Genomic DNA, 23,952 nt, shown 5'->3' on the forward strand with positions numbered 1-23,952 from the left:
CTTGGATTCTGTATGAAATTTTCCAAGAGCATCCTGTCTTCTTTATCTGTGTAATCTCAGGACCTACCATATTAGCTAAAAGATCTATGGGTCTCAAATGTTAGTCAGCGATTAAATGATTCAAAACTCATAGGGCTGGTACTCTATCTCAAATCCACTAACTTGTGTCCAGGGCCACTTCACCTGTGATGTGTTTCATCTTTGACATTATTAGTTTCTACAGATTAAATTATGAAACTGTATGAAGAGTGGCAAGGCCCCCTATTATCTGTCTCTTACCCTCTACCTTTCTCATGGCATTTACATTGTCTTTTCCTGATTCTCTGTCTGCCTTTCCCATCAGAACTATGATTTCCTTCATGAAAAATGCCATGAAATGTTTTTCTCTACATGTCTATCATCTAGCAAAATGTTTAACACAGGAGAGAGATTCGGCAATGTTAGTAGAATTTAGTTTAAATTAACATTGTTGTTAATTTATTTGACTGAATTGTGGCTATAATGTAATCAAATCAGATCATTGTTTTTGCTATTCCTAAGAGCTGGATAGAGTTTAGAAAACTCCAACAGAAGGTCTTAACAAACAGGTGTAATGAAATTCAAGCAGATGGTCAACAATAATGCCAAGTCCATTGTTATTTTGACTCCTTAGATAATTATTATGGTGTGCCTTGGCATGGATGGAGTTTGATAGCCAAAATACTCATTACTTACTACGTTCACTTTTAGGAGAGCCAAGAAATCAATGGATTTGATGGTTTAGCTAGTTTATAATGGACAATTTTATTTGGGTTGAATCAGGTAACTGAGTAGGAGGATTTTAAATTATTTTTAGAATTTTTTTTTTAATTTTTGAGGAAGAAGCATGTTTTATCTGTAGAAGTACAATTTACTTTGTTTTCACCTGGCCACCATGGACCCAGAAAGATTTTGCTTCACGTAGTCTTGTCTGTAGAAACCAGGTATAGTTTTATGCCTATCATTTAAATGATTTCTCTCTTGTCTTTCAAGTAACTAGAACTATTCTGTACTTTAACCTGACTTTGTGGTTATGGAAACACTAAGGGGTGTAATAGTTCCAGGGGAGTTTTAAATAAAACTACAGCTCAGATTCCTCCTCCAAAACTATCTAACCAGTCTTTTCAGAGTAGATCAGAACACAGATTTGCCTTATTAGCAATAGATATGAACAAACTCTACTCTCATTTAAGCGTTTTGATTCTGTTCTGGGCACATTTTATAAACTTTGAGTTGAGGTGCTACTGGTAACACCAGGTAGCATGTGTCTCTAATAACCCTTTGTCTTAAAAGTGATTCATTTAAAATGAGAGTTTAGGATCATACTACTGCTGCATCTTCAGGAATCTCCTGGGTAGCCTCCTCCTGCTAGCACTTGGCACTTTTAGGTGCTCCGACCTGAAAGTGTTTTACAGCAGGAAATGGCATGTCCTATTGATCATGTGGAAAGAGACTCAAGCATCCCGTCTTGTTATTGAATACTGTTAGCTTTATTATTATAATAGAATACAGTATGACATAAAATTAAGAGCTTTTGCTAAACTCTGTAAAGCAATACATGCATCTGCCATAAACAACCTCGATTCATGTTAGGTTTTATTGCCACTCACTGCACTAATGTGCAATAAACATTCAGTGTCATCTTTTAAAAAATATTCCTGGGAGGAAACAGGAACTGTCCTCTATAAGAGTGTAACTTTATTTTCAAGGAAGACTTAACTAGTATTACATGGGTGAGCAAAGCACTGTAGAAAAGCTACATAGAATAATTTGTCTTTGATAAGTTATGCAATCAATTAATACAATAGAATACTATCCACATGTACTAACAAACTAAGAAATGATAGGAATGCAGTCATTGCATAGCAGAAAGCAGACTAATAAGAAATTTTCACATCTAATGAGCAAACTACAGACCAAATGTTAGTCATGACGAGTCTGGAAGAGAAAATGCTCTTAATAAACACGTTAGATCAACGCTGAAAAAGAACAAGATAAACAGCAACACAGGAGTTAGAGCCATATTTTATTTTATTTTCTATACATGATATCTACACAAGATACCAGAGGATGAACATCCTTGGTTCAGCCTTTCTTGGCCTAGCTCATGGAATTTAGGCAGGACCAAATCAAACAATAAAGCACATTTAAAAAGAAAACCAGAGTTTGTTTAGGAAAACGTAGTGTATTTTCCTACATCATTGGATAGCAGCTTTTGGAGAAAAACGTTGTTCCCAACCTGGGAATGGATCCCAACCATCCTATTTGGCTATTATGCTGACAGGTTTATGTTGTAGCATTCTAAGCGGGTTTCTTAGACCATGACCTAACCATGACCTGTGGGTTCTGGATGCAAATTTTAAATATCTCTGAAACTCTATGAGACAAAAGGAGACTTCAAAAATACCTTCTGCATAAATATTTATCTCTAAAATATCTGGGAGGTAATGAAACAGACTAGAACTTTCACAGGGAGTATTAATGAACCTCTTGTAGTTAAAGCCCTTACATAGTATACCTACAAATATATTGCTACAGTATAAATGAAATGTAATAATATTACTCAATAAAAGCTATTTCCTGTACATTCTTTCATGTATTTTTATATTTGGTGCTACATATGGTACAACACTTATTGAAACAGTTGGTATCAGCGGAGATAGCAGGAATACACAGTTGATTGTTCTAGCTCTCACTAATGCGTTTCCATTTTCTTTCTTATATTACAAGAGCCTAATTTAGGGAAACGTAGCTGGACTGGAGCAGACAGCAACTGATTAACTACCGTACACTGGACAGCAGTAGGAAATGATGTTTTCTCAATGTAAGTGAACTTTGTACCCATATATTTGCAGTCCCATCTGATTTCTACAAGCTGTTCAGATCTTAAATGCAGGCTCTAAAGGTATTTCCATAGCACTTGACAACATTCTAACAGCTAAGAGCGGTGAGTCTTACACAATATTTTAAGAACACAACCTTAAAAAAAGTAAAAAATGTACAATCTCATGCTGTATATTTACATATATAATTTATATATTCTATTTTTTGTTCACTAGTCATAAATTTCGATCTAAAGCTTTTAATGTACTGTTATATAAAAGAATACATTCAACAATTCTAGAGCTTGCAAAATATTTTTGCCCCTCCCAAACAGCTTTATGATGAGAGTGAAGTGATGTTTGGACCCATGTGCTATCTGGAAATAGACATGATGAGAAAGGGAATCTTTTAAAGTTATTTTATTTAATTTTCCGATCTTTTGCTGTATGTTGCGTGTATATCATTGTTAAAATGATTCCCCATCAAGTCTAGTGGTAAAAGTGCAGATGATGCTGAAACCCCCTTCTTAGAGCATTTCTCTCCGTTGGGTTAAATGTGCTCTACAGGGAACTGCTCCTTTACATATGCAATTTCTGTGAACTTTAAAATAGCATTTAGCAACAAAATAACACGTTGGGCATCTGTAAAGGAGAAAGAATCAGGGTCTTTAGCTTTGTAAACAAAAATGTTAAAGGTATACATCAGTTTAAAAAACAAACAAGAATGTAAGCACACCATAGTTTGTGCAATAAAGACATAGATTCTTTGAAAATTTTCTTCATGAAACATTAGTAATTTATTCTTTTAAACACCTTCACATAAAAATATTTTTGACATATACAGTATCTTCTTTTTTATTTATTTAGAATATTTGGAAATATATATCTACAAATGATCTAGAGTTATAGTTAAGTTTTTCCTTCCACTTTTCCTCCTGTCTTTGAAACTACGTCCCCCTTCTTCCCTCTGTCTTTCCTTCTGTCTCCTTCTGTTGGGATTTTTTGCTCTCTTGTTCTCTCTCTCTCTCTCTCTCTCAGAATCCTGTCCCTCAGCTGTGTACTCTGCTCTGGACTGCTGGACAGGGGTCTGTTGTATGAATTATGGAAATAAGGAAACCTTCAGATCCTTTAAGAGAGGCAATAAAGCAGATGGGAATCACTGCGTTGAGAACAAAAAGCAATTTCCATTGCAGAGGACCGACCAGCAGACTGCGAAGAAAAGGACCTATTTATGCGGGGTGGGCGCTTTGAGCTGGGGCTCTCTGTTTAAATACGTCGCCCAGTAGACCAAGTTAAAGATCCCAAATAGCAGCGGGAAGGCTATTCTTGACAGCCGGTCAATTTTGCTGACACTGTTAAAGGTTTTCTTGGGTTCTGGAGGTTTTGCATCTGGCTTGGCTTCTTTTGGTTCTATAGTTGCACTTTTAGCGATGGTGGCTAAGCCAGGGTCACCCCTGGCCATGTTAGGGGTGTAGCTAGTTGCTGTTGGAGCGTAAGTGTTATTTTTCTTAATGAGAGGATCCTTCACTTTCTTTGGCTGTAGAAAGAGAGAGTAAAAGTATTTTGTTTAGTAAACTGTGAGGGAAGCAAGTTTGCAAGTTACTGAGTAAAGTGACCTTCACTTTGGAACCTAAATCTGTGCTTTATTTAATAACTGAAAAATAGAATTGATGACGGTACCGTTTGGGATAAATGGGAAACGCAGACACCAATGTTCAGTTGTAAGATTAACAGTTTGGGAGGTCCAGTGTGCAGCACGGTGACTGTAGTTGACAATACCGTATCATGTACTTGAGTGTTGCGAAGAGAATAGATGTTAAAAGTTTCCACCCCAAAAAAGGGGGGGAAGGTATCGGACAGGATGGCAATGGTAGCTAATGTGTGGTGGTAATCACTTCACAACGTATACATGTAGCAAATCAGCCACATTGTACACCTTACACTTACCCAATAATATGTGTCAGTAATATCTTGATAAAGCTGGAAAAAAATGCAGACCCAACATTTCCCCGTCTTTCCTGTCTGGAGCTGGAGTCTGTTTCCCCACCAGCTGAATCTAGAGCAGGCTTGTGGTTGTGGACAGAGTGATGCTGTTGCAGTGATGCCGGTTCATTCAAGAGGCTTTGCAGCCTCACCTTTAACCTCTGGAAACGTGGAGGAGCCTGGACTAGATACCGAGGGACAGAGGCGCAGCCACCATCAGGCTCGGGGCGTGGGGGAGAGGCCACTGTGGACCCCCTCACCCTGCTGGAGCCCGAGTGAGCTGCCCACGTGAGTGAGCCCAGGTTAGACTAACGGAAGCACCCCAGGCCGCTCCCCACCTCAAGTGCTTGGTTGCTGTTTTAGGTCACTACGTTTTGGGGTGGTTTGTTTTGCAGCAGTGAATTGCTGAGCCGATTATTATTATTTGCTCCTTCTCCCCATGTTTTGGGTGGGCAAAATGATAAAGCGGAATTATTCAGAGTATCCCGAGTTCAATTCTTATTCAATGTCAGCTGCTCATCCATGTTATCTATGCAGTAATTGACATCTGGAGCATTTCTGAGGGTTTCTGTCATATAGACATTTCCAAAAAGTCGAGTAGATCATTCTTTATAGCTGTGTGGCCCAGTACAGTTGCCAATGGCCACCTGCGGCTACTCAGCAATACAATGTAGCTAGTTTGATTAGAGACCTGCTATAGGGATAAAATACACATAGGAGTTTGAAGACCCGGTGTGAAAAACAAATAGTAAAATATATCTCCTTATAATAATGTTTTGTAAGGTTTGCATGTTGTAAAGAATATTTTTGATATATTAGCTGAAGTATAATATTAAACTTAATTTCACTGGCTTATACTTAAAAAATAAAGCTACTAGAAGATTTCAAATCACATATCTGGCTGATATTTGCAGTTCACTTCTGTTTCTGCTGGAGGCGATAGTCCAGAGGAGTGGTTCTCATTCTTTTTTGCACAGCAGATTACCCTGGCCGGTTTGGCTCAGCGATTGGAGCATCGGCCTGCGGACCAGTGAGTCCTGGGTTTGGTTCCCGATAGGGGTACATACCAAAAAAATAAATTTATTTTTTTAATCCTCACCAGAGGATATTTTCACATGTATCTTCAGACAGAGTGGGAGGGAGGGAGGGAGAGAGAGAGAGAGAAACATCGATGTGAGAGAGACATATCGACTGCTTGCTACCCTCACAACCTCAACCGGGGCCAGGGACAAACTGCAACCAAGGTACGTGCCCTTGCCTGGAATCAAACCTGGGACTCTCTGGTCTATGGGCCAACGCTCTAACCACTTAGCGACCCGGCCAGGGCACCAGTTAAAAATGTTAAAGTGCGATGTCTCGGACACAGTCTCGTATTCTGAGTAGGCTTCCTCGAGATCTGAGCTTGGTCATTAACATTGCAGAAAAGTTAGCCATTGATGAGCAGCTAAACTCGAACCAGCGGATGCATTACTTTCTGAATAATTTGTATTTTTAAATTATTGACTCAAAATAAGTTATGGCTTCCAGAAGACCCGATGTTTTTCACAAGACAGAACAGTCCGGAATGTTGACAGGCTGATTGATTTATTCTCCAGCTGTGTGCTCTCTGCCACTTGTTCTCCTTGAGTCCTTCAGCATATTTTTGAGCCTTAAAACCAAACAAACATATTGTTCTTTTTGCCAGTATGACTTCATTAAAATGGGGCCACTTTCTCACAGTATGCACTCGTTTTGCAGTGACGGCAGAGTTGGTTAAGCTTTGTGAGAAGCGACAGGATTTTCCGTAATTAAGTGGAAGCGATTCTGTGTGAGTGTGGCCAAGTGACCGCAGGCCAGAAACAGAGATGATGTATCTCACCGGGGTCAAACTGCCAAACTGACCTTCTATTGAGTTCATTTCTTTAAAAAAAATGAGAGCTTTAATATGAAGGATACATTAAACAGCTTGTTATGCCCTTTCGATAAAAGGTACAATGTATTCTGGTGTTGAAGACAGGCCAAGATTCCAGTTTAATCAAACGGTGTTGGGTGGCAGACCCTATTATTAGAAGTGAATAGTCTTCGAAAGAAAAGGTTTGTGGAGATTTCATAACTCCACTACTACAAATTCTCAAGTTGAGCATATGTGCCTTTTCTATTCTTTCCTTTTCTTTCTTCTTTTCTTTTCTTTTCTTTTCTTTTCTTTTCTTTTCTTTTCTTTTCTTTTCTTTTCTTCTCTCTCTCTCTCTCTCTCTCTCTCTCTCTCTCTCTCTCTCTCCAACATCATATTGAATATAATACTTAGAAATACCTGCTGCTGTTTGGCTTATCAGGAAATAATAATGTTTGAAAATGTTGAGCTCCCCCATGTTCTTTAAGAAGTTGGTATTTCAGCAGTTAACTGTGCAAGGATAGTGCTCACTCAATAATGTGATGATCCTGTGGGAAATTTTATTTTCAAGTTGTGCCTTGTAAGATATTGGAAATTTAACTCTCTTGAAACACTAACTTGGTGTCAGATAAAATATATTCTTCTTCTCTGAATGTCAGGATGAGCCCTGGATTACACTCTCATAATAAGCAAATCAAACTGCCAAAGCCCTGGGGAAGATTTTTACAGAAGCATAAATAATTTGTAGAAAATATTATCTGTTTCATTAGGATGATTGATATATATAGATGTATTATGGATATAAATATAACCATGTATATAAATATACACACATACATATTGAATAGTATGGACTAAAGATTGATAGAGATGAAAATATTTTCTTGGAGAAATAGCGCTTGAAAGACTAATATAGGCATCAGAAAGGGATAAATATAATCAGAACTATGAGTTCACCAATGCCTCAACCCAAATTCCATGGTTTCCAGACAAAATTCAATTCATCAACCACGAGTCACTAACAACTGAAACAAGCCAGAATCAGAAAGCCATTGGCCTCTCCCAGCCTGTAAAGAAAGGGGGAAGGTAGAAAAGCAACTTTTCCTAGTGTTGGCATCTCATTGTCCACTGCACGTCACCAATGTGTGCGCGTCTCACTCGGAAGATCATCAGCAGAATATGTCGTAATTCTAATATGTACGTTTAAAGATGTCCACAGCTCTGTCTCTGGGCCATGTCTCACACTTCACAGTGTCTTATGATAACCCGTCTCTGGGGCTGGCTCGCTCCCCTTTAGGCTGCCCTCTGGTCTAGGACAAAGGGAGGCCATCGATGACTAAGGCAGGTGTTTAACAATGACTTTGTCTCCACCCTCTCGCCCTCTGCTCCAGTTGGTAAACAAAGTCCCTTTATCTTGTCTCTTCTCTCTACTGAACCTGAACCAAAGTGCTCAGTGTGCAAATTCAGAGAGTTTTTGTACTGGGCAGGAATGTTTCAAGGCTTGGTGAATTTCGAGGGCCTCCTTCTGGTACACTTGGGCTGCGATAGTGCATCCCTCACAGAACCTTTTTGTTTTTACTTATGTAGCTCACTGGGGTATTGAACTGAGTCCTCTGTGGCTGAGTGTTACCTTGGCTGCATATTTTCCTTCAACTGTGTTTGACCACAGAGCTGTATTCTTAGGACTGTCATAAGAGACCAGCATTCTGTGGAATGCGATTATGGGAAAGCTACTGCGGAGTGATTCCTCCACAGATTATTTCTAGATGTTTTATAATCTCTGTCTCTGAATCTGCCTTTCTTCTGACTGTCCCAAGGCTCCCTTGCATTTTGGCATATTATTTCTTCAAACCTCAGAGGGAAAAATATCCTCTCCAACTGTGCTTTCAAATCTGCTCTAAAATAGGTTCTGATTGAGAACGGTGATATTCTTGACTTGATAATTTTCTACAATGAAGAACTTTTCTGTGATTTCTGTGTGCTATGATCCTTAAAGCAAACCTCTATTTTGGAAAGAGAGAATGTTTCCTGCCCTTTGCTTCGCTGATAATTGGCGGTAATGCATTTTGCAAACACAGTTAAATTGAGGCATTATAGTAATGATGTTTATGACCAGAGGGATTGGATTTAAAAAGTAACCAAAAGCTTATGACTTGCAAGTTACAGAAATGATCATGGTGTGTGTAAGTTTCTTCGCTCCTAATGGCAGGCTTGTTAAAACTCTTCTCAGATCAAAAGAGACCATAGAAAAACATATTTGAGTAGAAATACTAATTTTTGTGTCCCTCTGTGATCTCCTGCATCTATTCTGCACATCTGTCCACTCAAACAACCTCCCCCTAACAATAACAAAATCATCACAGCACTGGATCAGTTGTGACATAAAAATTAGAGTCCTCATTCCCCTCTCTGCGTTCTTCATCCATGTCCTCACATCCACGCTTCCTGTCGACTACGTTTAAAAAGCCATATTAGCGCTATGCCCCAGGGGATGTTAAAGCATTTACCTTTTCTGGAACCACACTTTTGCCGTCCCAGGCATATCCTCTCTTGGTGAAATAGTTCACGGTGGCGAACTCGATCAGAGCGGAGAAGACGAAAGCATAGCACACGGCGATGAACCAGTCCATGGCGGTGGCGTAGGCCACCTTGGGGAGGGAGTTCCTAGCACTGATGCTCAGCGTGGTCATGGTGAGCACAGTTGTCACTCCTGCAAAGAAAGACGTTCAGTGGATCTGCCGATTCCTACTGCAAAATGTCATCACTGGAGGTCAGCCCCCTGGTACAAAGGGAGACCGGCCAGAGCACCTGTTCTCTTGTTCATCCCACTTTGGTTTGGAATGGATGAATTTTGATTTTATCCCACTGAGGTTTGCGGTGGATGGTGTGGGAGTGTTGAAGGGGCTGCTAACAGGGATAAACTACTTTGCTCTGAGGAGCTATTATTAAAATAGTGGACTTCTTTAAATGGGCATCTTGAACATGCTCCCTCGTTAGGGAAGGAAATTGTATTCTCTCACTGTCCCAGCTCTTTGAAATAGAAAGCATAGATCTTCACTGTCTCCGATCCACAAGAAATCCCGGGATCCTCAGCTCTGTTTTGTTCTACCTGTGTGCCCCAAATGTATAAACCAAGAAACAAATAGTTTATTGATGATGGATAATCAATATATAATTGAATTATCTTAGGATAATACTTTGTTACATTATCCTAAGATATTCTGCTTTTATACTTTTTTTTTTTTTAACTGATTCTGAAGTAGCCACTCTTCGGAAGAAATTCCTGAAATAAGTTGCATGTAACTTGCTTGAGGTTACACAGCTCAGAAAGGGCAAAACCAAAATCTGAACACATTTTGTGATTTCAGTGTCCACAGTTTCCTTTTCTGTTAATTCTGCCTCAAAGCCATTTTTAAGTCAGTTGTTTGTAGTTGAATTATATAATTATATGAGTTGGTATATAAATAATGATGTCCTTTAATGCTCAGCCTAGTATTATCAGCCTGCTAAATGTAATGCACTGTATAGTTAGACTATTGTAAGGTTCCTTATGAGCCATTTGAAAATGTGTTAAAAATTTCACAATCATCCAGGAAGGATGGGTCAGGCTGCATGATATGGAAAAAATCCTGCCCTGATCCAGTGACCACTCTCAACCTCTCCACTTATTAGCTCTGTGACCCAAGTAAATGGATTAGCTTCTAGGGACCTCAGTCTTCATATTTGTAAAAGTGTAATTTAGACTTTATTCTCTTGACTGTGTCATTGTTGAAGTTCTAAGAGACAAAAACTTCTGCATAGTCATTCACAAGATTATTTGAGGATAAAATGTAATCATATGTAAAAGCATTTTAAAGATATAAATAAATTATTGCCATAGACGATACTGTCTTCCAATGGGTTTAAAATGAATATCTATGATTCCCCCTTTAGATGAATTTTTAGAGAATTAGTAGGATTATAGAGATGGCAGGTGGCTAATTTTTATAAACTACTTTAAACCATCCAATATTCCCTATTGTTTCATGAATTTCAAGGTGGATGATCTCTGTAACTGCATTAGAAGGTGATAGGATTAACAAGGAACACTGAGACCTTCATTAAATCATGATTATTACTTGGAACTTTGAAGGTGTTACAGAAAGTTCTGGTGCATTACCTACATTACTTAACCAACAAATGGTTTAAAGAATATTGGCTGGAAAACAGCCCCCAAATGTACATACCAATGTTCACTTGAGCAAAAAGCAAGGTAAATCAATGTCAGTGTTTGGGAAACAGAGTGACCCAGTTCTAAATCACAGGTCTGTAATTGCTGAGTGACCTTCGGAAAATTGCCACACAATTCTGAGCTATTGCTTCTTTTTTTTAAAAAAATGATTATTTCCTTGAATATTAATTTCAATAAGTCTAACTCAGAGGGGTGTTGTGAGTATTAAATACATTAAGTAGTGAAGTGTTTAGCACTTAGCCTGATATTTACTGAGGGCAAAATTAATAACTGTTATTATTGATAACTACAGTCCTTTTAAATAAATTCCTGCTACAATGAATTGCATTTTTTTATTTTTTCAAATTTTGGTTTATGTAAGTAGCTGTCAAAAGTGCCTTGGGAATAGGTGTTCTTAAATCAGATGCATGCATAAACAAAAAGCAGTTAGGAATAGCATGCAGAGGGTATGTGTGAATGTGTGTGTGTGTGTGTGTGCACGCATGCACAGCAGTGCGGTCTTACAAGTCCCGCTATAGGGAAAGGGAAAGGAACAAAATTGTGTTGAGCATCTATTAAGTTCCAAATACTAGGTCTGAAAATTTACATATTTTATTATCACCTAATCTTTTAAACAGCACACTTTTACTTTAATTCTACTTGCATTTTATAGGCAGCTAAAGCTTAGAAAAATGAAAATTGAACCTAAAGGTTGGATCTGTCTGGCAGCAAATCCCATGACCACATTGCCCCCCATGTGAACATGGAAAGTCAAGAATTTGATATTTGAAGGTATAAAACAGGCTGCAGCTTTGTTGCAGTCTGGATGCCTGTAGTCAACAAAGTACAACTTTTTTTATTTTTGTAGTTTTTAAGTAACCATGACCCTCTCAGGCATCTCACACAGCTCAGAGAAATGTGCTGAGTTCAGACAAAAAAAAAAGAATAGAAACACATGTACTAAATAAATGTTAAAAGGCTAAAGGTTTTGGAAAATTGTATTGGCAGTTTCATTGAGCTTAAAACATTAGACATATATAACTGGAGAGACAGAAATACTTGCCACAGCTGAGTTTACAGATAGGTAGTTATGTTCACAAAAAGGTCATGAGTTGTCTGATTGTTGAAAATGTTAAAAGCGAGACTTTTGGTTTATAATACAGTCCAAAATGCTTTAGAACGTTTCCAAAATGGAAGGATCAGCTATGTTGGGGTGAGGGTGGGGCAAGTGAGCATTTATAAAAAAAAACAAAAAAACATCTTCTCTATAGTGCTGGGTTCATTCTACACAAAACATAATGTAAATATCTTCTGTGTTCTATTATTTTTTAACTTCTAGTGAAAAAAGGGGTCCAAAGTACATATGCACACAAGTGAGCATCTTGACAAGAGTTTAATCTTCAGTTCTACAAAGTGGCCTCAACTAGTTAACACTGACAAATGGTGATGAGGAGAAACTAGTCTGAAGTGACCTTCTCTCTTGCTCTGTAGCCAACTCATCCTGGATCTTAATTTACTTGAGTTCTTAGGTTACTGTCAGAGCAAAGATTTGGTGGTTCCCAGACTGGAAGCACCTTGCTGTCTTCAGAAGGAAATAATCTTTTCTGGACTTGGAGCAGAGTCTTGCTTTTTTCTGAGATAACTGATGTTTTATACCTTGTACGTTACTGAAGAATGATGCTGTGGGGACCTTTGCACATGAATAATCTTTAATTTATATTTTATATACATTAATATTTTATATTTTTATAAAATATAATTTATATTTATATAAATTACATAAATTTACATTTTAAGCTTCTTAAAGCCTTTATTCTGTAGTAAAGGGTCTTAAATATAGCATTATGCCTAGCTGATATTTTTGGAATGGACCTTGGTAATTGCACGTTTCACCAAGGAAGATACGGGTTATTTACAAATGAATGATGTTGTCCACAAGAACCCCATTCCATGACTGCATATTGGTGGTGGTAGAGCATGTCATTAAGGGCACAGACTCTGGACCTGAGTGTTTGAGTCTCGCTCCTCAGTCCTTCACCTAGTAGCTTCTGACCTTACTTACTCTCTTGTTCCTTAGCTTTCTTGTCTATAACACAAGGATAATAATAGTATGCAGGCTTTTCCCCCTCCATGTTAAATAAGGTAGTGTAGGTTTATTTTATAGAACAAAGCCTGATATAAAAGCACTCAGTAAATAATATGTATGATTTTATTGTTATTCAAATTTTAAGCTCCAGATTATAACCTTCATGAGGGGAGTCATTATGTTACGGTTACTGCTGCTTTCTGTGCCTCATTCATAGTAGGCTTCAAATAAAAATTCACCGAGTGAAGGAATGAATCAAAAGTTTATGGTAATGGGATCTTTTGTTTACATCTGTCTGAAAAGTACAATTAAGATATTATACTACAATACAAGCAGGAAATACCTCTTTATGTGAAGTACACATTTCTAAAATAATAAATTCGGGAATGACATTTCCTATTACTTAAAGGTTGTTACCCTTGAAGCAGTTTTCCATTACAGTGCCTTAACTCGAAGCATTTGGGGCATTTAAACCATTTTAATAGAAAAATATGTATATTTGTGCCCTGGCCGGTTTGGCTCAGCGGTTAGAGCGTCGGCCTGCGGTACAGAGAGACCCGGGTTCGGTTCCTGCTAAGGGCATGTACCTCGATTGCAGTTTGTCCCCGGCCCTGGTTGGTCGTGCGGGTGGCGGCCACTCAATGTGTCCCTTCACATCGATGTTTCTCTCTCTCTCTCTCTCTCTCTCTCTCCCTCCCACTCTATCTGAACAAAGGGTGGAGAAATGTCCTCAGGTGAGGATAATATATATATATATATACACGTATATTTGTAACTCTTCAGAAGTGTACACATTAGATACGTGACGTACTCCTGTACTATCATATGATGTGGCCATCAGTGATCTCTCCCTACATAAGAAAACCCTGCTTTCATACATGTAAGGAAATAGTTCTGCTGTTTTCTCAGATTCTCAAAAATATACAAATATATGATTATGTATTCTGAAGTATGATTTAAATATTAATGTTTCTGTGTGTGTGTTAATCCAGCATGATGTATTTTATGCTTACTTCATTCCATTTCTCTCCCCAAATGTCAAATCAAATGTTCATTAATCCCATCCATTTGCAGGCACTGAAGCAGCTTGCTATTTAGAGAAGTAATTTTTTAAAATCATACCATGATAAGAATGGGAATTTCTTGCATCTTTCTATGGTACTAACTTCATATTTTAATGTATACTTATTTTCTCATTCTATTTGCAGTATCACCCATATAACTCGCATGCATATCGTGACTGACACTTACCGAAGACAGTCCTTGCTGGTACGGACTCTCTGTTGAGCCAGAAGGAGACTTGAGACAGAATGACGGTCATTATGCAAGGCAGGTATGTTTGAATAACAAAATAGCCAATCTTTCTTTTCAGGTGGAAGTGAGTAGTCATAACCACATATTCTCCTAGAGGGTGAAACAGAGAGTAACACTGAACAATTTGACCTTGAAAAAAAAGTTAATCTCAGGTTTTCTGTCAGCAGAAAAGACCTGGAGGTTAGACACATCCTTTTCCCATGTGATACCTGGCTCCAGAGAGAAAAACTTTTCTCCAAGAAAGAAAGAAAAAAAGACAAAAACACACTCAAATGGCTCTGAGAATGAGCATGACGTGCAAAGATACAAAGGTGAGTCTTGCATCCTAATCCCGGTGCCTCATACATTTACAAATGTAGCTCAAACGCCCTCTTTCCGGAGCTCCCTTGCTTTGGGTGTCATTTCGCTTAGCCTGAACTTCAAAGTGAAAAGAGAGGGATGGAATCTAGTGTTTCTCAAAATACATTTTGAATTCACCCGGGAAGGTTTTGAGACACACCTTTCTTCAGATACCACCTGGACACACAAACTATTCTCCGAGATGGGCCAGCTTCTGAGCTGGTCTGGGAAACAGTGTACTAGCAAGGCGCTCCAGGATTTTCATATGCCCCCAAGTCTGATCTCGTGTGGGGGGCAAAGCAATAGACACACAGCCCACGCTGCAGGAGGGATGTTTAGAAATCGATATTATGTGTGTGTTTTTCCATGACAAATGTTAGACGGTTTTAGCTTTATTCACTCTAAATATATGCTTCGTTTTCGGTAAGTGGGTAGGAGAGAAATAGGTATATTCTCGCTAAGAAAACATCACTCACATTTCTCTACCTTCCTCCTTCCCTTCAACTCGAAACGTTTTCCTTCTCAATCTGGGACTACGTCTCCAAACGTGGCCAACCAGCTTCAGGCCCTGTATAACGTGGCTGCAAAGGGTCTTGGCTTCTTAATATCCGTAACTGAAGCCCTCCGGCTTGAAGATCTCAGTGGTCCAGCTGGCTGCTCTCCTCCTTCGCATCACTAAGAATTAAACAATGCTGACTGCCCCACCATCTCGAGAGCACACTCTCGATTCACAGTCTCTCTTTCTCTCTCGTTTCTAGTTTATTTTGATAACTCATAGATTATTTCAATCTGAGAGTGTGTATTGAGTTTTTTCTCGGAGGCATCGATCTTCAACTTTCTGCAAAGGTAGCGTAGCACTTCCACTTCCTTTCCCAGTTTTTACTCGAATAGAAATTCGCCTTCTCACCTGTCCTGCTGGTGCCATTTCAATGCAGACGGGTGCAGAGGCTTCCTCTCTACGTGACATTGCTCTCGGAGTCACAACCTGCCTTTCCAGATGCTGACATCTACCTCATAGACCCTGCTTTCACGACCACCACCCACTCAGTGGCTCTGGCCTGGGTCTGTCCACTCAGGCTAACAACCTGGAACTAACCCTCGAATGGGAAGGAGGACTTGGAAAGAGAGAGCAAAGAATCAGTTGATCACCACAGTGTTCATTTCACCAGGGCAGTATCTCTTAGTCTGACTCCTAGCTTGTGGTCACTGCTCTCATCTCCTTTGTAGATTCTTCTAACAATCTACTAACTGTCCCATTTGTCTCCAGTCCCTCCTAACTCCACCCCCCCCCGCTAAATTTTAATATCAGAGTGATCTTCCCAAAGCATATATAAATACCTTAACAGATTTCCATTATTTACATCAGAATTTCCCAACCTCAGCACTACTGACCTTTCACACCAGATCATTGTTTATTGTGGGGGCTGTCGTGTGTATTGTAGGATACTCAGACATACACCTGCTGGCCTCTCTCCATCAGCAGAACTCTCCCTAATGTGACAATCAACAATGTCTCCAGTGTTAGATACTAACAAGCCAACTCCCTTAACTTGTATTCAGGACTTCCCACCCACATCATGACACGATACATTTCAGTAACATGTCTCATGTCTCACCACACATTCTCACATCTCGGGATCCTGACCTACAACAAAACTGTCTACCTGACATCTTCTGTCGGTGAATATTTTATTCATCTATGCATTCTCAGTCCGTGGTGGAACAGGAGGAAATGTACTGTAGAGGAGAGTTCATTAGCTTTGGAAGCAAATTAATTTGTTCTCAAAAGGCAGATCTATTATTTTCTTACTGTGTGGCCTGGGACAACTCACTCAAATTCTCAGGTCCCTGGATTCCTCAGCTATAAAAAGTGAGAAATATATTGTGGGGAGAGTAACAAATAAGGGCTAAAGGTCATACTACATAAGAGTTTTACAGAAGAAAAGGAAAAAAAAAAAAAAAGAGTTTCCAAATAAATTTTAGTTCCTCTTTCCATTTTTCCTTTCTTCTCTCTAGTTTGGTAGAACTATTGGTAGAAGAAATGTACTTACTCTCTATAAGAGGAAATCACCCACAGCTCATGTATGCTTTCATTATTGTCATTGATGTTAGCATCTGCCATTTACCAATCAATACTGGTAACTGCAAATTTATTTGTAGCTCCTTTTTCCATTTATAATAGTATCTCACACTTCTAATTGTATCTATTTATATGCTTATATCAGCAGCAAACTGAAAGCTTACTGACAAGAGGGGCTGTTCTTTGGGTATAGCGTGGCCTTACATATTCTAAGTATTTAATACTTGCCTGTGGTGACAGGGACGGACTGAGGCTTAAGGGCACTCGCTCAAATTGACATCTATAACCATCTCTTCTTTGAAGGGTCAATAAAATGTTAACTGTGGTTGATCATTGAGCAAAATGGGTTTGAGCTGAGCAGGTCCATTGATATGTGTATACTTTTCAGTAAATACTGTTGTTTTTCTCCCTTGTCGTTCTCTTAATAGCATTTTCTTCTCTCTAGCTTACTTTATTGTAAGAACACAGTATGTAATATATATATATAACATGGTAAATATGTGTTCACTAATTGTTTATGTTACCAGCAAGACCTCCAGTCAACAGTACAGTATCAGTGATTAAGTTTTGGGGGAGTCAAAGTTACATGTGGATTTTCAACTGAGTGCTGGGTCCATGCCCCAACCCCTGGGTGGGTCAAAGATCAACTGTAATTTCTTTTGATTTTCTATAGATACCTTGGGTGACGTCACTAAGGTCATCTGAAAGAAGTGTTTCAAATTTGAGAAAAATGCAGAAAATTAATTTTCTCAGGACTCTGCTAAAATGTAGCCTTGTGTGGACATAGTCATGTCACACTTCATCTTCTCAGGAGTGTGTGTTACTATTCCTAACCACTCAGTCAGTTGGGGTCTGTAAAATGTCATCAGCTCAAAGGAAAAAATGTCTTTCACATAATGTCAGAAAGATGAGTGTCCATAGATATTTCATATATTTCATTGTTACCTTTTGTTATTCACAATGTGATACTTTGGGAAGATTCTTCAAAGAATATGATTTCGGTGGTCTAAAGAGCAGTTATTTGACATTATATTTGTTTTATAAACCACTTCCTTACAAAAAAAAATACAACAGAATTTCAAATCTTTTAAAATCATCTTCCTGTTAAACAAGATCTAAATTTTGGCACAAAATGTTTGAATAAGGAAAGAAAAAGGCAGCAAAATCAGAATCGTGTTGTAATGATTTAAAAACGAAGGAAAAACATAACCAAAAAAAAAAAATCAGTCTCTCAAATTGGATTAAATAATGTGTCTAGACATCAAGTGCTTAGGCACTAAGCATGTCAAATTCTTTTCCTCTGATTCAACAGTCTGGAAGAATTGTAATTCAGATATCCTTGCACATCATGTAACCCTCAGGGAAGCTTGTACATTAGATAGCACAATATTTCTGATGCATTACGGTGCAAAATCAAGGCGAACAGAAGAAACGCAGCAGGGATTTTGTGAGGCAGAATCGAGCATTTGTTTAGACCTGGCTTCCGTTCTGTTCTTTCTCAAACATTAGTTACTTGAAGGGTAAATCCTTGCTAAACCTCTTTGACTTAACTTTTTTTCATTTGTTCAATTAAAATGATAGTGTTTCACTTCATTATTCCTGGGATGCCATGAGGCTAAGGTAAAATGATAGAAGTGAGAGTACTTTTTAAATACTGGGAGGCACCTGTAGATTTACAGTGCGGAGATAGAAAGATTAGAAATGTATTCTCTTCAGCTCAAGAGATAAACCATTCTCCTCTTCAACAAATTGTAGCAGGCAGCAGTTCCATGTGCAACTATCATTTCTCTTCCCAGTACTCGAAAGTTGGTATTTTCTGTAAATGCTACCTTTTTTGGAGAAGTGAGGTATCAAAAATATTGATGGAGGGGTTGGTATTTTAATATCTGCCTCAAAGTGTACTGAAATAGAAATAAGGAAACAGTGGAAATAGTTTCAAGTCACTTAGCCTCTTGGGACCTATCTTCTCATATGAAATATGAATAAGCTGACCAGATAACTATAGAAGTCTCCTCTCCTCGGCCCTAGTTTTCAAATGTTGTGGTTATAATTATTTCTCTGGGTATCATGTACTAGGCTGTGTGAGTGTGACCTGGAGGTTCCTTTGATGAATGTTCATCACCCTTGTTGCTCCCCAGTCGAGGAAGACAGTTCAATCCCTCATTCATTTCAAGTGTGTAGGGGCATCCTTAAATCATCTCATCCAGGGGAAACTGTCTCTTGGAAAGAGGATCCATAATTTCTCTTGGCCATCTGTTCTAAGGATAAACAGTAGTCATTCATAAAGAAAAGACATCTCTGTTCAGTAAAACTAACCTATGTTTCCTTTGATCAAATCTGTTGATGTAGGTAAATATGAAGGCTTTTCCATCATTGTGTGTTTTAAAAACATCACTTATTATTTCATTCGTATTCTCTTCCGGCCATGCTATTATGTCTAATGGCAATTTACTTATTTTGCTTCTCTGTGTAAGTCATATTTTCAAGTTATTTAGTCGCTTCCATAATTTTTGCATGGACTGTCCTTAAAGAATTACTTAGGAAGCATGAAGTGGTAGAGCAGAATGGGATGGGGCGTGCCTGGCGTCTGTTCCAAGCTGCCTTCCCAATACATCAGGCAGAAATGGCCTCTTCTTTTTTTTTTTTAATCCTCATCTGAGGACATTTTTTCATTTTTTGTTCAGATAGAGTGGGAGGGAGAGAGAAAGAGAAACATCGATGTGAAAGGGACACATCGAGTGGCTGCCACCCGCACAACCCAACCAGGGCCGGGGACAAACTGCAACCGAGGCACGTGCCCTTGGCGGGAACCGAACCCGCGTCTCTGGATGCTCTAACCGCTGAGCCAAACCAGCCAGGGAGGGCCTCTTCTTCTTTATGTTGCCACGTAGCTCTTTGTACTAACTCCTTCATTAGTAATTAATATTCATTATATAACTTTTACATGCCAGACACTCTGCTAATCAGTGCATGCATTTTTTTTTTTTTTTTTTTTCCCATTTCAATCTCACGGTAGCTTCTGAAGAGCATTCTCTTATTATCTCTAAGTAGAGAATTGTTCTGGATTTGAAAGCCGTCTGTGTGCCTCTGAAGGTTCGGCTCTGCCAGTCGAACACGTGCATTTCACACTGCGTCTGCAATTCATTTTCTTCCCCCAAACCCGACGGCAGACTCCAAGGAAGGGTCGTGCCCCTGATGTGTTTTTGCCAAATTAAAGAATCCAAGTAGTGGATTCAGCCTCATATATTTTGCTCCTGTGTCGTAGAATGGGGTATTTTGATCTGCAGGAGGTCACTGGTGAGTGTGTGGGAGCGGGTGTCCACATGAGTGTTGGTCGCAAGCAAGTGGAACCACGCCTTCTCGCCTTCTCAGAGGCACGCTGAATTGATTCTCTCCCCGCAGAGATTTTGAGGTGGAAGAAGATACCGTTTATTCAATCATTCTCAATGCATGTTCTTTCTGCCATCATTCCTAGTCTTCTGACAGAAACGGGGAGGTAATAACACCGAATGTCATTTATCTGGATGTTTTCAGGGCTCCACCAGGAGCTGTGAAATATGGGCTTGCAGACCTTGCAGAAGATCTTCATTTCTTCCCACGGAAATCCATCACGTTGGACTTCTGATGAGCGAAAGTAGACCCACAGGAAGTGTAGTTGAGTGTCGTGTTGTGGAGCTGAACATGTGCTTCATATTGGGCTCCCACACTTGAGAATTTGATCATTATCCACCACCACCCCCGCCCCAGTCATCATTATGGGATTGACAAGAAAAAGCTCTAATTCTGTACAGATAAACTTGCCGGCTCTAGCGCGGAATAACGACTTTTAATGAACCCTGTTTATGAGGTCCAGCCCGCGGCCTCTTACCCATTACCGTATTGTGACTGTGCATCACTTCTGAGTAACTAGAATGTGGGTAGACGGAATCCTTAGGAGGCCAGAGGTGAAGGAGGTCTCCAGGTTCATCAGACCAAGCCACTCACTTTGCAGACAGGAGAATGGGGGCATAGAGCAGGGATACAGGGGCACGTCAATGTCACTCGTGCTGGAACTAGAATGAAGCACTCCTGGGTAACGTCTGTGGTGTGTATAGACGTGCATTGCATGTGTGCTACTGCACTGGGATTGCTGTTTCCCTGACACCTCCGACCTCCGTTCCCATGAAATAGATGGGGAATTTCTTGAGGAAAAGTTCTATGTCTGTTGTTCTTAATGCCCCAGTCTAGAAGAATGATTATTTGGTTCCCAACGAACACAGATTAAGAAAACGAAGGTCAAATCCTGCAGTAATCCTTCTGTGATTATTCTACCCTGGATTCATTTGTTTTTATTTATTTAGTACCTCTTTTGTTTCAGCTACTATGGTAAACAATAGGGATGCAAAGGAGAGAGGTGGTCCCTGCCCTCACAGATGTTCATCATAGCACTCTCCACCTACTGCGATAGTTACGGTTTGTGTTTGTCTTCCCTGAGACTTCAAGAGAGCAAGATCTCTGCCTAGTGCCTGCCGCGATCCAGACTATAATAGCATTCAGGTTTTACAAAGTCAGCGTCCCGCCAGTGTGGCTCAGTGGTTGAGCGTCGACCCAGGCACCAAGAGGTCGCCAGTTCGATTTCGGGTCAGGACCCATGCCCAGGTTGTGGGCCTGATCCCCAGTGGGGGACATGCAGGAGGCGGCCAATCAACGTTCTCTCTCATCGATGTTTCTTTCTCTCTCTCCCTCTTATTTCCTCTCTCTGTAAAATCAATAAAGGGAAAAAAATTTTTTTTTAAAGTCAACACTGCTCCTTTAATATCTTTTCCAACATAACTTGTGAGGAGAAATAATTTTTCAGTATTTTCTACATTCTGTGATATTTTCAGGACTATGGCAATAAGTATTGCACACCATTCATTATATAACATTGTGATAAATATTTTATATTATCTGATCTTTAATTCAACATTATAGAATCCCCATTCTGAGGAGAGACCAGGGTTTCTAGTTGGATAAATGGCTTTCACAAAGTCACAGGCTTCTTCTAATGGACAGGACCAGGAATCTAGTCCACATCTTTCTCGGTGCGATGCCTAAGACCTCTGCACTCTTCCACAGCATTTTAGAAACTGTATTAAATATTTTTACATTACTTCTACATGCATTTATAATGTTTGCAAAGCTGAGAAACAATCTTCTCCATTTTTCAAAACAATCAACGAAAATATTTGAGCTTCTAGGGTAGCAATGGATACTTTAAGCAAAACACAGATTCTATTAAGCAGAGATTATCCTATAATTGCAGTAAGAGAGGTTGACCTATTACTTAAACATGTTAGAATGATCAGGGCCCCATCATAAAGTCAGAAATCTAAGAAAGAAAGTTTGCGGAGGAAAAATATACTCCTGCCCTAATTTATTACCAAATTGTCTTTCTTTAGAAGTTACAAATAAAAATGAAGGAACTAATTTAAAAATTAAAAAAAACAAAAACAAAAAAACCAGCCATGTAAGTAATTGTTGAGTGTTGCTAAGCTTTCAGTAATTGAACACAGTTAAAAATACTGGGACTGTAGGGGGGTAAGTTTTCCTAATTGTTAGAACCCAAATTATATTTATAATTATCTGGCCCTATGATCACTCACATTTAAGTTAGTCACAAAGTAGATACTTGCATAATTAAATTCTTAGCTTATTCTTTCTTTCTTTCTTTTTTTTTAATCTTGAAACAACTTCAAAAGTTTAAAATTTGAGATCCAGCCGCTTACTGTTACTTGCTCTAGCCTTGAGTGTTTCATTGGTAAGGTAGTTATAACTCTAGGAAGGATGGCACTCCAGTCACTTTCATTTCTAAAGTGGAGTGATCAGCAGTGTGATGATGTTTGCACAGGGTTTAGTTGAGGAAGATTCTTGGCTAGAGATATACATGGATTTGTAGAAGGCTTTGGCGTTTTGGTGTCCTGTGATCACTGCTAGAAATTCACCAAGTTTCATGTAATCATGGCAATAAATGGGGCCTACATAATATTAGTAACTAACATTTATTAAGAGTTTTTAAAATTTACTTGTTTTTAGAGAGAGAGATTGACTTGTTGTTCCACTTCATTATGCATTTTTTGGTTACTGCTTGTATGTGCCCTGACTGGGGTCTGAGCCCCCAACCTTGGCATATCGGGTCAATGCTCCAGCCAACTAAACTACTGGACCAGAGCCTAGTAAGAGCTTCTTTTGTGTCAGGAACTGTGATAAGTGTTTTTCATGGATGTAATTTTTTCCTGCCGGCAGCCCTGTGAGGTGATCACGAATGATCGGCGAGGTAGAGGAGTAGAATTTAACTCAGGCCGTCTTTCTCCAGTGTTCACATCCCTAATACCATGCCAGGCTGATCACATGGAATAGAATCCGACAAAAAAAACAACAACACAGGACAAAGGGCACTCAGTGGCACGTCCAAGGTCACAGGTCTGTAGAGATCACCCTCGTTGTCAGCTCAACTATACCTCAGTTGAGTGCAATCTTTCCCCTTTCCTTGTGCTTTTGAGGGACTTACTGAACTGTCACATTCTCAGGAAAAGTCTTTCTGCTCCCTCCTCCATATCTGGGGTGACCAAACAACATTTACCTGTGCTGGACTGAACGATTCCAGAGTCTACCGTTTGTCCAAGAAGATCGTACTGGTTGAGGCGCGACCCGTCTTCCGCTACCACCACTGAGCGTGCAGGCTCCCTGGTCCACTCGTAAACAACTTCTGCTCTCGTGTACGCATCTAGAAGGAGAGGACGGAAAATGCTCCGTGTATCGTGCCACTTTGCTTCCAATGAGATGGTGTGTTCTGTCGGCCTCCTATATTCTAGCTCAGGGTTCCAGGGGCAGGCGAGGGAAGAGGGCCCGTGTCCCTCAGTTTAGGTACACTAAAACACATTTTCCCGATTCATTCAGTTGTCTGTTCAGTCTTACAACAAATGGTTATTAAGCATCTACAGAAGACAAGGTGCTTTTCTGAGGCTACCGTAGTGAACATTAACAAGGTTCCCTATCTTACGGAACATGCATTGCAGCTTGGGGGCAACGCCAGGTAAGCTAATCAACATACGCTTTCCATTAGTGGTAGATGCAGTAAAGCCGCACACAGCAGGTAAGGGGATAGCAAATGGAGAGGGTGGGGCTGTTTTAGGTAAGGAACTCAGGGTCCCGGAAGAAGTGACATTTATGTGAATGCATGAGAGAAATGAGAATGAACCCTCTAAGTCT

At 39.5% G+C, this 23,952-nt stretch overlaps 1 protein-coding gene across 1 annotated transcript in view; it reads right to left on the reverse strand.

Moving 5' to 3' along the window:
* Nucleotides 1-1,467: 1,467 nt before the first annotated feature.
* The window catches only part of GABRA1 (gamma-aminobutyric acid type A receptor subunit alpha1), a 58,177-nt gene continuing 35,692 nt past the window's right edge, over nt 1,468-23,952 (reverse strand). Inside the window, exons 7-10 of the mRNA XM_036241637.1 lie at nt 23,324-23,467; nt 14,241-14,393; nt 9,201-9,403; nt 1,468-4,377 (exon numbers count right to left, since the gene is read on the reverse strand). Coding sequence (XP_036097530.1) covers nt 4,066-4,377; nt 9,201-9,403; nt 14,241-14,393; nt 23,324-23,467 — 812 coding nt within the window. The 3' untranslated portion in view covers nt 1,468-4,065. The remainder of the gene's footprint in view (nt 4,378-9,200; nt 9,404-14,240; nt 14,394-23,323; nt 23,468-23,952) is intronic.

Source organism: Molossus molossus, unplaced genomic scaffold, assembly GCF_014108415.1.
Source record: "Molossus molossus isolate mMolMol1 unplaced genomic scaffold, mMolMol1.p scaffold_m16_p_4, whole genome shotgun sequence".
In the NCBI taxonomy this organism is placed as follows: Eukaryota; Metazoa; Chordata; class Mammalia; order Chiroptera; family Molossidae; genus Molossus; species Molossus molossus.